Genomic DNA, 16,767 nt, shown 5'->3' on the forward strand with positions numbered 1-16,767 from the left:
TCTGCCTTCCAAAGTCAATACCAAGACATCTCCTATGTTACCTAGATAAACTGTCTAAATCTTCACCAATTTTTACCAACACACCCACAGAGAGGTCTCTAGATGTAAGTAATACACCTAATTTCATCTATAATTAAACTCCCAGGGCAGCCCAGTGGCTCAGCGGTTTAGTGCCGCCTTCAGCCCAGGGCGTGATCTTGGAGACCTGGGATCGAGTCCCACGTCAGGCTCCCTGCATGATGCCTGCTTCTCCCTCTGCCTGTGTCTCTGCCTCTCTCTCTCTCGCGAATAAATAAAACCTTTAAAATAATAATAATAAATATAATAAAACTCCCAAATTAAAAACATAAGCAATCTATGAGTCTACTTATATATAATACTTGGGCGTGATGAGGTCAACAGATTAAAGTACTTCAAAGACCTCAGACAGAGGGTAATTAAAAAGCTGCCCCAGAAGTGTTAAGAGCTTGGGACTGGCATAGCTTTCCCGACATAAGTGTGCAAGACCTCTGGCCCACAGCCAGTAGTGTTCAATGAATTTATAAACGAATCCTTGCCACGGCTAGAACATAAGAAGAGGCCAGGGCCGTATGACAAAGCATCAGCCCAAGTATATGGTGCTGAATTACAGGTTGACTCAAGTCCTTTTTTTTTTTTTAAGAATTTATTTATTTATTCATGAGAGACATGGGGTGGGGGGGGGTGGGGGGCAGAGACACAGGCAGAGGGAGAAGCAGGCTCCATGCAGGGAACCCGACATGGGTCTCCAGGATCACTCCCCGGGCGGAAGGTGGTGCTAAACCGCTGAGCCACCCGGGCTGCCCCAAGGTTGACTCAAGTCCTATGAATATACTGGAAATGACTCCCAGAGAGGTGTCTGAGCCATCATAAAAACAACTAGTAAGTTAAGGCATCAAGACAGGGGGTCTAATCTATATCTATTTAGGGAGGGAACAGGAACTAAGCAATCTATTACTCAACTGTCAATTTTAAGAATGAAAATGTCTGAAACGCTTTTACTTAGATTTTGTGCTACGTTATATGGGTGAACACCCTTTCTGTGAGTTTTCACAAGGGCAGGACTCACTACATTTACCAAGTTGTGTTTATAATAATATTCACTGGAACATGGTACCCAACCCCCTAGGATATAACCTGACATATTCTGGGCCCAAAAATGGAAAGCCTGGAGGCTGCAGGGAAACTTTCCCTCACGGCCTAGGATATGTGAACATCCTCAAAAACCCAGAACCTATGTACCCCTAAAAATACTACACAGAGTAAAATTCCCTCCTGGGAGGCCTTAAAACTTAAAGAAGGTGGTATAAGTACTAGACATGTGGGATCAAGGAACTGAACAGGTCTTAAGACATCAACCCGAAAGTCCCACAGACAACAAAATTACAGAGTGGGGCTAACTCAACACAGGCTCTACAAGTCTGACAACTTTTAGCAAAGAGAACTAAGCAGCCATTTGTGGTAGGTTGGCCCAGGATAATTTTCAACACAGGTATAAAAATCTAGATCTAGACTCAAAGGGCTGCTGCACATTAATTCTGCACTGCATGTCCATATTCTATCATGTAGCTAAACATAACAACTACTACGGTAAACATATGGTGAGCTCATACGATAAAGCCTAAAAACCCAATAGATTATTGCCCATACTATCCCTATATAGCCGAAAGGCTCTTTTTTCCCTGAGTAGTAAGTGACAATGTGAGAAATTATTCCGAATCCGGGCAGGATAAGAATGTAGACTTCAGGATGTCCGACAGTTATGGACCAGATTACTGATAGCATCATGAAAAGTAGCTGTTATATGAATTGCAATGAAGTCTCTCTTTATACAGAACTGATCACAAGAGAAATCAGTTTGAATTACCAAGGATAAAGACATTTTTGAAACTCCTGATAACAAGTTTAACTGGACATTTTTGAAGTCTACCTCTGAAGTCAATTCTTTGAAGGTACAAGTTTTAAAGAAGTTCCCCAAACAAAATCAGAATTAATATTCCTAAATATTCCCTTATAAATAAGAAATAAGACAAAAATCCCTTTAAGGAGACTACATTGCCTGTATCCTTAGCAAAGAATCAAAATGTGGCTTCTTAATTAAAATGGTTCAATTTAACAGTAGAAGAGAGCAATTTCACCTTACAATAAAATCCCGATTATCCAGAATTTTAACCAATTTGATTGGGGAAAAAAGCAACCTGCTGTGGATAATATGTTCATCAAAAATTAACTCTTCCTTGATGACTCAAGGCTGTCAATGTGGATGTCAGTTTCTCTGCTGGGCTATGATGCACTGAGACACCAAGGGCCATCAGATCTATTTTAATTAAATGGCTTCACACAACTTCCCTTATAGTCACCTCTTAACTTCATAATTCTTCCAACTCTTACTGATTCTATCATTATACCTATCCTTAACAAGCCATTACCCAACCAATCTGTGAAGAGTCTAGAAAAAGATAACCAAATGTGTTAGACAATCTACCAAGTAGGAGGCAACAGCCCCGCTGGGGGTGTGACACAGGAAGACCTAGGGACTGCTCTGTAGCTATTACAGTGTTTCGGTTTCTAAATTCTGCTCTGAACTGATATGGCTGCCACATACCTGACTGCCTAACAAGCAAGGCATTAATGTGTATTAGAAATTCAGACTGTAGCTGCTGAATTTCAATCATAGAATTAAATGCCTGACACATCTATTGCCATGTAGAGTTAAGGCCACCACCTCAATTATCAGCTGGCATGTGCTTATGAAAGAAATGCTTTTCCCTATCTTTAAAAGCAAAAGCAAAAGCAACCAAAAAAAAAAAAAAAAAAAAAAAAAAAAAAAAGCAAAAGCAATACTTACCTTAAATCCTAATGCATTAAAAAAACAAATAATACATTCCAAAGTCCAATATAATTTTAAAAAATATTATCAATGCCATTATTCCCTGGCTAATCTGCTGACGCACTTATCTGTTAAAGGTGGGGTTTCAAAGTCACCTACAAAATCCCACCCCACGCCCTCACCCTGGGAACAATTTAAAATGAAGGTAAACAACTCAGTAAAGTTAGGAAACATCCAAAGGTGTCCTGAGGATTCTAACCAACCAGGCTTATCTGAGGCATAAAGCAACAAAGCCAACAGAGTAGGTTAGCAGTGGTTTTGTTGAGGTGCTTAGGGAACAGGGCACTGTGGAGGCGGGAATGTAGAGACAGTGGCCTCTCTGTACCCTCTGATTCAACCCAGGCAGGAATTAGAAGCTGACTAGACAAGTAATCAAGAATAGGGTGAACACTGACCTCTCTTCCAGGTAAAGAAACATGAACTTATCCTTGGCCCCAAATTACCAAGGTAAACGAAAGATCTTGCATCTTTTTCTGAATAAGCAGGCAAAGGCTGAGAGCACTGGGGTCACAGAAATGTGACCTGGTAAAACCTACTAGATCTACCGTGTTCCTCTTGTTAGTTTCTCCCAAGGAGCTTGCGCAGAACGCCTCCCATCGCTCCCTGATTGTGTCTGGAAGGTCTGCAGAGGGAGAAAGAAAAAAAGGCATTGTCACTCTAGTGACCTGCACACAGACACATAAACAGGACATATAAGAGAGTGCCACCCAATCGGTCCATCAAAGGCAAACATGTCCCATCATCTGAGCACCTGACTCTTAGAGAAACAGAGTTATAAAGCCTTGCAGCAAGAGGCCCAGGAATTTCAGGAACTAGAACCACCCCCAAAATGGCTCATGCTTGATGCCAAGGGTGCTAAGCAGCTCTGTGAATTTAACAAGCTTTTAAAAATCTTTTGGTAAAAACTAAACCTGGAAAATGTGTTTCTAACAAACTTCTGAGGAGTTAGCAGGTCTTTAAGGTAGGAGGAAAAGCCTTCTTCTTCCATGATCATTCAAGTTTAGGAAATGCTACCAATGCAAGCTCCTATACACTCATCAGATACCGTGACTGGCATCTAGCCAGTGAATGCTCCATGGAACCCAGTCTGCTGTTTCCTAGATGTCTGTGCCCACTGGCCAGCCTCTAGATACATAGGCAATAGTGAAATTCTACCTTCTAGAGAAATTTTATTTATTTTAAAATATTTTATTTGAGAGAGCAAGAGAGAGACAGAGACAGAGTGAGTGAGCGAGCACAAGCAAGGAGGAGAGACAGAGGGAGAAGTACACTCCTTGCTGAGCAGGGAGCCCAATGCTGGGCTCAATCCAGGACCCTGAAATCATGACCAGAGCAGAAAGGCATACACTTAACTGAATGAGCCACCCAGGTTCCTCTATAGAGAAACAAAGAAAAGAAACAGAAAAGAAAAGAAAAGAAAAGAAAAGAAAAGAAAAGAAAAGAAAAGAAAAGAAAAGAAAAGAAAAGAAAAAAGGAGAGGAGAGAAGGAGAAGGAGAAGGAGAAGGAGGAGGAGGAGGAGAAGGAGAAGGAGAAGGAGAAGGAGAAGGAGAAGGAGAAGGAGAAGGAGAAGGAGAAGGAGAAGGAGAAGGAGAAGGAAAAGGAAAAGGAAAAGGAAGGAAAAGAAAGGAAAAGAAAAGGCAAATGCTTCTGAGAAAAAGAAACCCTGGCTATAATCTTAGAAGCCTTCCTAGAGTTATCCTCTGACAAGTGGTTTCAACACACATGCGTATGTGTACCTTCCCCATTACCTGGTAAGCAGTTTCTGTAAAACAAAGCCTAATCTAAAGAAAGTATCACGCACATGGCCATTTCTCCTTGGTAAGAGCATCAACTGTGATGGTCTGGCTTGTACCTCTTTCAAGAAGCAAAATTAAGGGAGGGCAAGCCCCAATTGCTCCCTCACTTGGAGCAACTCTTTCAGTATGTGCTCGACAGGTTAACCTCTCAAACACACAGATATTCTTTAAAGACAAATAGAAGGATAGACCGGGAAACAACATCCAGTTTTAGCAAGTTGAATCTGGACGAATTTGGTACCGCAGAGGTTAAAGATTTTCACACTCACAGTAAGTCACAGGACTGGTCCAATCCCCAGAGTCCACAGAGATCTTAGGGCTCTTGGTTTAGAGGAGACAGACTCACAGCCTGGGCACTAGTAAAAGGCATCTGCATTTTCTTCCCAGCAACCTTGGACTGATTACATTTAAATACTGGTATAGAAAGCATCCTTTAAGGTCCATTTTCCCTCATCTTAGTAAGAGAGAGATGTCAAACATGTGGATAAATGTTTCAGTATCCAGCTAAAGGAACTCAATCCACAGGCAATGCAGGGGCTTTCAGAAGAAAATAAAAAGCAAGTGTGATCATAGCTCAAGTGACTCAACTGTCAGCTTATGGGGACCTCATGCACACCAGAGCAGTGTACTGAGCAGGCTCTGACAGAGAAAGAAGAGAGAAGAGAGAAGAAAGAGAGAGAGAGAAGTTAACTTGGCCGAGCCTGCCAATACCTACTAAAAGGACTACAGACATACAGCAAAGAATGACACTGCTCAAACATATTCTCGAGAACTTCATTCAAATTTCCAGATAATTTGCCAAGTATACAGAAAACTCCGTAGACTGCTATTTAAAAAAAATGCCATGAACATTTCCATTTACCCTTGAATCCTTTCTCTAATCCAACAAAAACATAATTAAATTTTCATAAACCACTTACCTTTGATAAGCTGCTGGACTAACACACTGTTGGGGCCTTTATCAGTGCTGTGCACAATACAGTTAGCTATCCTTGTCAGGTGTCCCATGTAGCCATGCCGTCTGCCTCCCTCAGCCCTGACAGGGGAAAAGGACAAAATACTCAGACTCCTGATCGGATAGAGTGATGAAGCAACTTGGTAAGTACAGTGAGCTGGAATAATCGTTCTAAAATCTGAGGCCCTAAAGATGAGAATGGACAGAAAAGGAGGTGCCAGAGTCACAAGGTCAGGCAGGGGTGGGGGTGGCAGAAATGTTCTGCTCAAGGACCACATGGTGGTCACAATGGGCAAGGTTTATTCTATACACAAACCAATCAGTGATCTTCAATTACAAGTTACTTTAAAAAAGATTAGAAAAGAAGCCCATTCACTGATGCCTAAGTTTCTGTGACTTTCCTTCGTATAGTTTCTTTCCGTGAAACTATTTTTCAGACTTTAAAAAGACTGTAGGAACATTAAGGTGAGAATTGTGCTAAAAGACATCAAATCTTCATCACATCAGTTCAATTAACAACATAATTGCCTACCAGTGGCATTTCTCAAGTTAAAATAGTGGCTGATTTTGAGATTTGGCCAATATGAGGTAGTCAGTTGGTATTTGGCCCGCACTGCACTTGGGGGCCAAGTACTCACATGTACATCAATGAGTCCCTATCCCTTCCCCCCACTTAGGGTATACCCTTCCCACCCAGGACCCATCTTCACTAAATCTACCTACTTACCTACCTATTTGGGGATAGAGGGGGAGGGGAGAGGGAGAGAGAGAATCTTAAACAGGCTCCACGCCCAGCATGAAGCACTTGATCCTATGACCCTGAGATCATGACCTGGCTGAAATCAAGAGTTGGAGGCTTAACTGACTGAGCCACACAGGCATCTCAAATCCATCCTTTTATTTATTTTTTTAAGATAGACTTATTTATTTACTTATTTATTTATTTAATTACTTACTTACTTATGAGACTGGGAGGGCCACGGGAGAGGGAGAGAATCTCAAGCAGACTCTTCACTGACCGCAGAGCCCAATGTGGAGCTTGATCCCACCACCCCGAGATCACAACCTGAGCGAAACTATGAGTTGAATGTTCCACCAACTGTGCCACCCTGGCGCCCCCCAAATCTGCCCATTTAGATAAACTTTTCACACTGCTGTGATTTCTCTGCCTATTTATAAAGTGCCAGGGCTTTAAATTCTATGAAACAACAGACTTTTGCTTGCAGATAGGAGGCAACAAACTGAACAGATTTTTGTTTAAAGGGAGAACCTTTCAGGAGCTGCTAAAAAACAACAACCCATACTACGCTTGAAGGCTTGCCTGGAGGGGGGGGGGGAGAATATCTGCTAATCATCATAGAAGGTCAGGACAGCTAAGGGTCAGAGGCACTGAGCTGATCTCAAATGAGTTGCTAAGAGGCTCTTCTGGTTTCACAATAAGATCCCAAGACCTCTCATGCACCTTCTCATGCACCTTCCTCTCATGCACCTTCTCAGTCAGTTACTACTGTACCATGCTCCCACAAGCGCCCAAGTAAAAACAAATGCCCACCTGCCAGTGTTTTGCCCCAAGGCTATCGATGTTCTTTAGGCTCCTGGGGCAAGGAAACATTAGAAAAACTCTGGTCAGGAACCCCCAAATCGGGGCACTATTAATAGTTGAACCTCCAGAAGATGGAGCTCAGGGGGAAATAGAGCACATGGGGCTAACAAAGGATCAAACACATAACCAGAGATGTCGACCTAGCCACACACAGCACCCCCAAAGGAGATCCATTTGAAAGAATGTACCTGAAGTCTACTGAGATGAGCCCCCTGCTACATTCAAATTCAATCAGGTTTACCACAGAGTCATTAGAGCCCTACCAGTGCTTGGGAGCACTTTTAAAACAAACCTTACAAAATAAAACTGACACATCCCTTTAGTTCCTAGGTCTCTCCTAGAGGCCACAAGAGGAATTGGAACAGATACACAGAGCAAGAAAAGCCCTGGCATAGGTTCACTTATAAAGGCACATGGATGGCTTTTTAGGCTGATGGAAATAAGCCGTGCCTGACCGAAGTGCTTACACAACTGCATGCATTCATCAGAGTTCCTAGAAATGTACACCAAAAAAGGATGAACTTTCAATTTATTGAGGATTATACCTCAACAAACCTGACTTAGAAAACAAATGCAAGAAGCGTGGCCCGAGAGTGTCTCCCAAACATACCCTATCTACCTCAGAATCTATGGGATGGCATAAAAGCCTCACAGGCACAAGAAAGATAAAAAAATCTATAGGCAAAGCTGCTTACATGTGTCAATACTCCAAGTAATCTTGTCAATCAGCTAATGGAAATTTTCTAAACAAAAAACACTAGGCAATTCCCCCGACATTCTCCTCCCATGCACAAAGGGACTCTTTCCAGTGAGTCCGGGGGGTAAAAGGGACAAACCTGCTAAGTTAAAGCATCGTCAGGGAGGACTTGACTTTATGACTTTTTTCTTTAGACTTCGCACTCCTGCCAGAAAAACAGTTATTCAAATAGGACCAGGAAGTTTCAAAAGCAGCCAGCCCCTGGGTCCCCCCTCAAGAGAGGTAGAAAGACCAGGCAATCTAAAAATTGTTAGAAAAAGATCTGCTATGATAAATAATCCGGAAGTCCCGAGAGAACTATTTATAACCGTAGAGTGGCCTGTATCACATCATTATTTTCACTGTTCTCTAAGGTAAGGCAGATATTTTCTTCAAATTAAAAATCACACTGAATTTCTATGGGAAAACAGTGTACTTACTGTTTCTTCTCATTCATTTCCCAGGCATCAAGTATCCGTTCTATTAGCTGACATTTTTGAAAAAGCTGAATAAAAAGGAATATTCCAGTTAACATGTATATAAATGTCCAACTGTCAAAAATTTAAAGTGAAACAGAACTCAATTCAAATAGAACAGTGATATGTATTACCCAGCAAGCTAAAACTAGTTGTGAATTATTGGCTATATCATATGCAACATGATAATAAATTTACTCAAGGCCATCAGAACACTACAGGGATTCAAGACTGGATCCACACCTTCAACAGTGTAGCAACTGGGAAGCAACAAACATTTCATGTACGGCTTCCGGCGAGTAGCTGACCTAAAGCAAAGCCATGTTTTATTAGCCATGAAAATTGAGCTCGGAAATAGAGCCTGACCCAAATTTAAAAGGAATAAAGAAGGTTATGCCCTGCAAAAATGCAGCACAGAATCCGCAGCAATACTTGTACTTTTGAAACATGAGCAACACTTGCTCCTGCACAGGGAGTGACTATGGTTACTGCGTTCCGACTGCACATGGGCGCCATGGGCTATCTATGCTTCGGCACGTATGCTGCTAGCTTTACCCAGCGTCGGTGGTCTTTCCCTTTTGTTACTCCAGAGGGCTAGCCTCTCCCACCTCCCAGGTTTGGCAGTAACCCACCGTGAGCTAGGCAATCTGATACAACCACAGAATTTGAGAGCAAAAAGAAATGTGAAGACTGCCTTAATGAAATCACCTATTTAACGAAAGGAAACAGACTCACAGAAGAGGTCCTCACAACGCTGCACGGAGCCCACTTCTGCTACCATTCTGTCCTGAGTTCAGCCCACAAATTAAAACTGGTACGCCAAACAGCTGTTCAAACACTTTCTGCACTCTCTAAATTCTTATAGGTCTTTTAATCTCCAAAAAATTTCTAAATCTTCAACTCAATTGTTTTTACCAAATAAGGAGGCCGCTTAGACTTCTTCCAGGATGTGACTTATAGAATCACTGGCCAACAGCGTGAAGAACACAGGAGTTAAATATTTGGACTCTGAGATTTATTTATTTAAAAGATTTTATTTATTGATTCATGAGAGACAGGGGGAGAGAGAGAGAGAGAGAGGCAGAGACACAGGGAGTGAGAGAAGCAGGCTCCACGCAGGTAGCCCAATGTGGGACTCGATCCTGGGTCTCCAGGATCACACCCTGGGCCGAAGGCAGGCGCTAAACCGCTGAGTCACCCAGGGATCCCTTGGACTCTGAGATTTAACTCCCTGCCCTTAAACTCCACTTCATTTCATGCTGAAGTGGGAGAATGCTATAACGAGGAGAGGTAGAAACCAGCCCAGTAAGCTTACATGTTTCAGTAACAAATTGTCACCAGTGGAGTCTTGATCAGTAATTGTGCTATTTTCTGTATTTTCAAAAGGACTTGCAAGGATCAGTGCAATACAGATTTCCACTTGTGTATGTAAAAAGTTATTCCATGTGTATTTGAAGAACATGTCCTACAAAAAAGAAAAACAAGGCTTTCTTTTATCCAGTTACTTGGATATTTAAATCCACTATTTTAATACATTTCCAGAACAGTGATTTAATAAAATAAAAATGATATGTTCTTAGTCCAATAGGAATAATTAAAAAGAACACAAGTTTATTTTAAAAGGGGTTTGAAATGCCACTAGACAAAGTAGCATGATGTTTGCTCCTTCAACATGCCAGCATTTGCATGGAATCTAGTATAAACAACAATGAAAACGGGAAGGCAATGGTAAGTTCCCCAATGAGAGTATCTTTTTATATTTTCCAGGCAACTGACACAGGTATTAGTAAGTTCAGTAAACTTCCAACACTTTTCCAATAAATTTTTAAGACTTTTACTTACTTTGATTCAACAAATATTTACTGATGGCTTTTGTGCAGGGCATGGTGCTAGGTGCAATACGGAGACAGTCTCCAATCTCAAGGTACTCACACCCTAGTGTCAATAACCACTCAGTTATAACCACTCAAGCATCTGAAACTCCTGCAACTATCAGTGAATGGAGCAAAACAAGAGGGGTCTGAGAAGCAATGACATGTGGACCTCCTGAAAGTACATGGGTTTTCCAGATTGCTTGAAAAGTTGATAGTACCACAAAAAGGAAAGACAATTCCTAAAAGCACAAAATGCATCAAGTATATATTCAGAACATTCTTTTGAGTCTGGTTATCTAAATTCAAAATAAAACTGTAATGACTCCTCCCATTTAGGAGTTTTATCAAATTTGTTGTGACTCAAAAGTTGTTCTAAAGATTAATGATGGAATGAATTAGCAAATTAACAATAGTTGTACACTTACTATCAGTAAGATTAGAGGCTAGTAATTGACGACTTCAGGGACAGGAGTAGAGTTTATATATCAGACAGAAGGTAGAGCAAACAAAAATACCCTACCTCAGAGGACAACAGTTAAATTCACCAAAGAGACTGTGATCCTTTAATGTTTCATATTGCTCCAACATGTTCCTGCTTTCTATCCCTAGAACTGCCATGATTTAACCCGAAGGTGAAATATAACTAAAAATAACTAATGACACCAGGTGGCATAACAGTGTGGTTGATAAAGCAAGCACTGGTTTGAAACTAAATGTGAATTCAAATCTTGGCTCCACCACTTATTAGCCATAGAATGTATTCCCTTCTCTGGGCACAATCTGCAAAATAGATCCTCTCTCTCACACAGACATTTATACCCAGCATCACACGAGAAATGCATTTAAAGTGCACAGTACCATGCTTTTCATTCATGTAGTGTGAAAACCAAACCCACCCAAATGTACGGTATGACCAGATGTCTTATGAAACCTGTGTTAGCCCTGGTGCCTTCTGTGCTGTGGGGTGGCAGGACAGACCGGGCAAGCACGGGTACGAGAGCTGGGCCTCCAGATTCTAAACACAAACCTTGGAACGGGGGGACTTAAGGGTCAGGGAAGTCCAGATAACCCCTGAGCTTCCCTTGCTGCCTCCACTAACAAGTAGACCCAAAGCTGTGTGTATCAAGGAAGGGTCTGGACTCAAATCACAAGATCACATACAGATACATTATACAGATCTAGGTCAGTGGAAATACAATAAACACTTGTCCCTTTGCTAATTAGGACCAGAAAATGATGCTGTAACAGCAGTCATTTATTGCTAACATGACCCCCCTCAGGAAGAGGGCTATACTCGATCCATCTGTGCCAACCTGAGCTTCTTGAAGAAGTCTATGTCTTAATCATCTTTGAAATAATAAATACTGAAAACTTAAAAGCATTAGAAACTGACGATAAACTCAAGGCAAAAACTATGTAAAAGACCATTTGTGCTCAAAACAAGAGTCACAGACACGTATGTAAATTTGTGAGGTTTTAACTTCAGTTGTCCATAAAACATCACGGGCAAATTAAATTATCATTTGGGGGAAATCTTACCAATATAACCCCAATGCTATTCAGCTCCATGAGGTCCCCATTGATACTGCTGGTGTTTGTCTGAAGGAGGCTGGATATCAACCTGATCACATTCAATCGGGTATTTCCCACCGGAGGGTCCAGCACACCCCACGTGGTCTTCATCACACTTTTCTGAGGGAGAAAAAGCTTTCCAATCAAATCCAGTTCCGTAAGAAACCAAATGGGTGGAGAGGTGTGTACTAATACGTAACACTAGGTAAACTAACCCTGCAAATCATGTGGCCCGAGTTCCACATCTGAAGGAAAATCCAAAGCTGCTTTTGAGATCTTCAAGATATGATGAAATAACCAAGAGGGGGAATCAAGGAATTCCCCAGGACTAGAAATTCCACAGGAGATCAGGTATCCCCCTGCTTCAACATTCCAACTGCCAGAGGAAGAGAGCAGGAAGCTGCAGAAGTTCATGGGGAGAAAAAGTGCAATATTCCAAACCTAACCAGAAATCTTGGAACTAAGACAAGTTACAAGTGGTTTGGAACACAATTATCAATCTTTGCAAAATCCGTGAGAAAAATGCAAACTCAGAAGTTGCTTCTGGATCATGATCCTGAAACAGGATCAACTTCAAACTTGTTCTTGCCCATAAAAGGGAGTCTCTATACTTTAAATCACAGAAGACAGATACAGGACACTTCAGAATTTCACAGGTTTGACAGGAAAAGGTGGCAAATTCTAACCCAGCAGTGAGCCTGACCTTTCCCCATGCCCCTGCCTGCTCCTCTCAAGGCTTTAATGGAATTGGAAGGCTACCCCTTGTATTCCATGCAAGGCACCTCCAATTAACAGACATGTTAAAAGGTTTCAGGAACCTACACAGATACCACATCATGTGGTAAAACTACATACAAACTGAACTCACAGACTCCTAGCAGAAGACAAGAAACCCAAACGAGAGACTGCCTTGCTTTTGAATCAGGGCCAAGAACAACCCACCTAGTGTGGGTAAGAATCCACACTAGGTGCTGCCTTTTTGTCCACCTAGAAAGAAGCAGGCAGGCCATGAAGACACAGGCTGGAGCACCTCCTCACACATCCTCTTCTCTCATGGCTCCTTCTCCCACCTCCAATTTCCACCTGGGATATTCTCTCTTCTTCATCTGAATAAATACTTTCTTTCTCTTTCCTTACTCTCCCATTCTATTTCTCATGTCTGCCATGAAGGACGCCACTGACTGTAACTATGAAATACCAGCTGAGGCACTGTGCCTGAGAGTGAATGCCAAACACGCTGGCCCACACCCAGATCTGGCTGAACACAGACAAAACTGCACAACACAGGCAGGGTAGCACCGGCTGTCTGAAGAGGCCATCTGGAAGCTAACCTAGATGCCCTGCATCATGGACATAAATTATTCTATGGTCCCCCTCCACAAATGCTAAAAAAACACATAAAGCATCTACTGTGGAAGGGAGAAACTAGTATCTTAAATTCCTAATACCATGCACAGCAGATGCTACAGAGACGCACTACAACAGCTAGGCCACTGGTTGTGATGACACGGGACAGAGGAAAAAGGAAAGCATGAGAACTGGTGCTGGCAGGGGACCTCTCACAGCCAAGTGTTCCACAGAGACTCTCAAAGGAAGAGCTTCTTACCCTAATCTAAATCCCTACACCAATCCTGGGGAGCAGCAGCAGAACAGCCTGTGAATAGCTCTCTTTTGTGGGGCCTCACTGTCTATCATCTGTGCTCAGAGCAGACTGCCAGATTAAAGTCACTGTTGGATTAGCATGTGGATGGCTCCTGATGGAAAAACTAGCACTCCAAGTCAGGCTCAGCCGACTTGTCCTTAAATAAGATACCTGGCCATTAGACTGATACAGCACTCCAACTCTAAATAAGGCAACTCAGTGTCAGAGATCAGTTCCTAAAAGACTGACTTTACCTCAAAGGTGAAAATAACACACTATGAGAACTGTTTATTTTGTTGGCATAAAAGTACCCAGGATTCATAAAAAGAAAGAAAAAGCTGAGTTTCCTAAGTAGATAAATATTTTGCCTAATTTTAATTTTACCTCATTCATCAATGCAGACACTATAGACAAAAGCAAATTAAAAACTAGCTCAAAAATGATAAAAACAACTGGAAGGGCTAGTTTGTACATGTTGGTTGTAGCCCATTCTATTACCTACAAGGTTCATATATTTTCTAATAATTCTTTGAACCAAATTATTGACCTGGCCAGCCATGACCCGGCCATGCTTAAGGCAGCTGCCCTACCTTGGGTGGCTCAAGCAGGAGTTCATGAAAAGATCCAAGTCTTCCTCGGATAGCTTCTAGAACACTCTTGTTGACCGAACAAGCTGAATGACTCATGCCTGGTGGGCAGATCTCTATATGGCCTTCAAATCTTGAAACAAAGCAAGTTAATTTTATTATAATTTCATCCCTATCAGCATGTAGATACATTATAACTACATAAATGATTATATCAATATTTCTGGAGAGATAGGAAGAGGGTGTAATACAAGCTTGCTGGGAAACAGCAACAGGACCTGAAATCCACAGGCCTACTGTGTCAGGAGAGAAATTACATGTGATTTCTTCCCATTCTCCCAAACCTTCTAAGCTCTTTATACCCATTATACTAAAGCAGGTCTCTACCAGAAAATCTGGAAAGCAAAAGGAGATCTGATCCCTGAATTATAGGGCATACTATACTATGCGCCATTTGAGATGTTGATAACCAACAGGCCTATATTTGTTCCATATAGTTTTTCTTGGGAAACCAACATTGCTTCCTACTTAAAAAAAAAGTGTAAGTCACTCTACCACATAAAGCTCAATCATTATAATCTACTCTTTATAGGAAAGCAATTATAAGTAGAATGAGATGCCCAATCCCAATGGGCCTTAGTGAGCATGTGGGCCAAGGGGTCTCGAAATGGGAGGAGGAAGGACCTCAGGAGGTCAGGGGCCTACGAACATGGGCCTGCAGTTCAAGTGAAGAGACAGACCTGAGAGTGGAGTGCCAGTTGGACATGAATGCAAACTAGAGCCCAGCCCCGCCTCCTCCCCACCAGCTGTGTATTCTACTGTGGATATGGGGAGCCTCTACATGGTCTCTCCCAGGCCCACCATGAGGGGCGCGCTTACGCAGAGGGCTGACAATGTTGCCTGGCACCCAACTAACACCCAAGAGCCGTTATTAGGACTCTTCATTTCAAGGTATTCCTTGAAAGGTATTATTTCAAGGTATTCCACACATATATGCCACTTCTCACTCACAGCTGCCTGTAGCAGCATTCAGAACTTCAACAGAATGCAAAAGAGGAAAGGAAAGGGTTTTTGGTTTGGTGTTTTTTTTCTTTAAACGTTTAGGGGTTTTAGTAAATAACTGGTGTGGCCAAATACAGTTTTATTATAGCTTTTGTACTTGGAGCTATGCTTTAAAAGTTCTTTACAAGCCCATAATTCTAGGATTTTTTAATATATTTTTCCTCCAGTATTTTAACTCATTTGGAATTTATTTTTTACACAGAACAGGTATAGCTTTTTCTCAAATGGTGAGTCACTTTCCAAACCACATTTATAGAAAATTCCCATTTCCCCACTAATGTGAAAAAGCATACTAAAATTCCTTAAGCATTCATGAAAACTTTGTTCACATTTAATAAATACTTGGTGAGCATCAACTTCTGTACCAGCCCTGACTTAGGTGCTACAGCCAACATCCAGTGTTTAATAAGACTTGCACTGGTATCACATCGCCACATTTTTTTAAAAATTTTTATTTATTTATGATAGTCACACAGAGAGAGAGAGAGAGAGAGGCAGAGACACAGGCAGAGGGAGAAGCAGGCTCCATGCACCGGGAGCCCGACGTGGGATTCGATCCCGAGTCTCCAGGATCACGCCCTGGGCCAAAGGCAGGTACTAAACCGCTGCGCCACCCAGGGATCCCCACATCGCCACATTTATTACAACAATAATGTGACTGTAATATGCAGGAGGTGACTTAATCATTGCTATTGCTCAGAATCTCTTGGCTAGCCTCACATTTTCATTCTTCCAAATGCATGTAAGAATTTGCTGATTCCAAAACAAAAACCATGTTGATAGTTCCATGTAGAACTATGTTAAATTTGGAAAGGCACAAGAAATAATGCATGTTTTACGTATCAGAGTCCATTCCTTTTTACTGCTGAATAGCAATCCACTACAGATAGACCACAGCTTCTTTATCCGTTTACCAGTTTAAGGACACTGTGGGTTGTTTAGTTTTGTGTGATTATGAATAAAGATGACATAAACATTCACTTACATTTTGTGTGACACATTTTACTTGTAACAGTATCTAAGAGATTGTTGGCTAATACAAAAAAAAGTCTGCTTAACTTTGTAAGAAATGCCAAATATTTCTATAAAGTGGTTATATGACTTTGCACTCCCAAGAGCAACATGTGAGACTTCAGATGTTCTCCACTGGCACCAGCACTGAGTATTTTTTTTTTTTTTTTTTTTTTTTTTAGCACTGAGTATTTATGGTGGTGCTGTGCAGTGGGCAGAACGGTGCCCCCTCCCAAAAGATTATGTCTACACACTAATCCCCAGAGCCTATGAATGTTACCTTAATTGAATATGTAATTAAATAAGGATCTTGAGATTATCCTGGATTACCCAGACAGCCCCTATATGACATCCCAAATGCCCTCAAAGAGGAGAGAGACACAGACACACAGCAGAGAAGCTGATGTAAAGATGGAGCAAGGTGGCCATAACCAAATGGCCACTAGACGGTGGAAGAGGTTAAGGATAAGTGTCTGCTTAGTGCTCCTGGATGCAGTGTAGCACTGCTGACACCTTGATCTTGGAGTTCTAGCATTCACTGTGA

General features: G+C 41.7%; 1 protein-coding gene across 22 annotated transcripts in view; it reads right to left on the reverse strand.

Moving 5' to 3' along the window:
- The window catches only part of PPP6R3 (protein phosphatase 6 regulatory subunit 3), a 144,962-nt gene that overhangs the window by 33,116 nt on the left and 95,079 nt on the right, over nt 1–16,767 (reverse strand). For all 22 annotated transcript variants that reach the window (XR_005373582.1, XR_005373583.1, XR_005373581.1 and 19 more), the window contains 6 exons: nt 14,154–14,283; nt 11,889–12,041; nt 9,791–9,940; nt 8,440–8,504; nt 5,626–5,741; nt 3,445–3,530 (listed from right to left, as the gene is read on the reverse strand). Coding sequence is in view for 10 of the 22 variants with exons in the window: in XM_038563695.1 (XP_038419623.1) it covers nt 3,445–3,530; nt 5,626–5,741; nt 8,440–8,504; nt 9,791–9,940; nt 11,889–12,041; nt 14,154–14,283 (700 nt within the window). In the remaining 12 variants the exon portion in view is untranslated. The remainder of the gene's footprint in view (nt 1–3,444; nt 3,531–5,625; nt 5,742–8,439; nt 8,505–9,790; nt 9,941–11,888; nt 12,042–14,153; nt 14,284–16,767) is intronic.

This window comes from Canis lupus, chromosome 18 (genome assembly GCF_011100685.1).
Source record: "Canis lupus familiaris isolate Mischka breed German Shepherd chromosome 18, alternate assembly UU_Cfam_GSD_1.0, whole genome shotgun sequence".
NCBI lineage: Eukaryota > Metazoa > Chordata > Mammalia > Carnivora > Canidae > Canis > Canis lupus.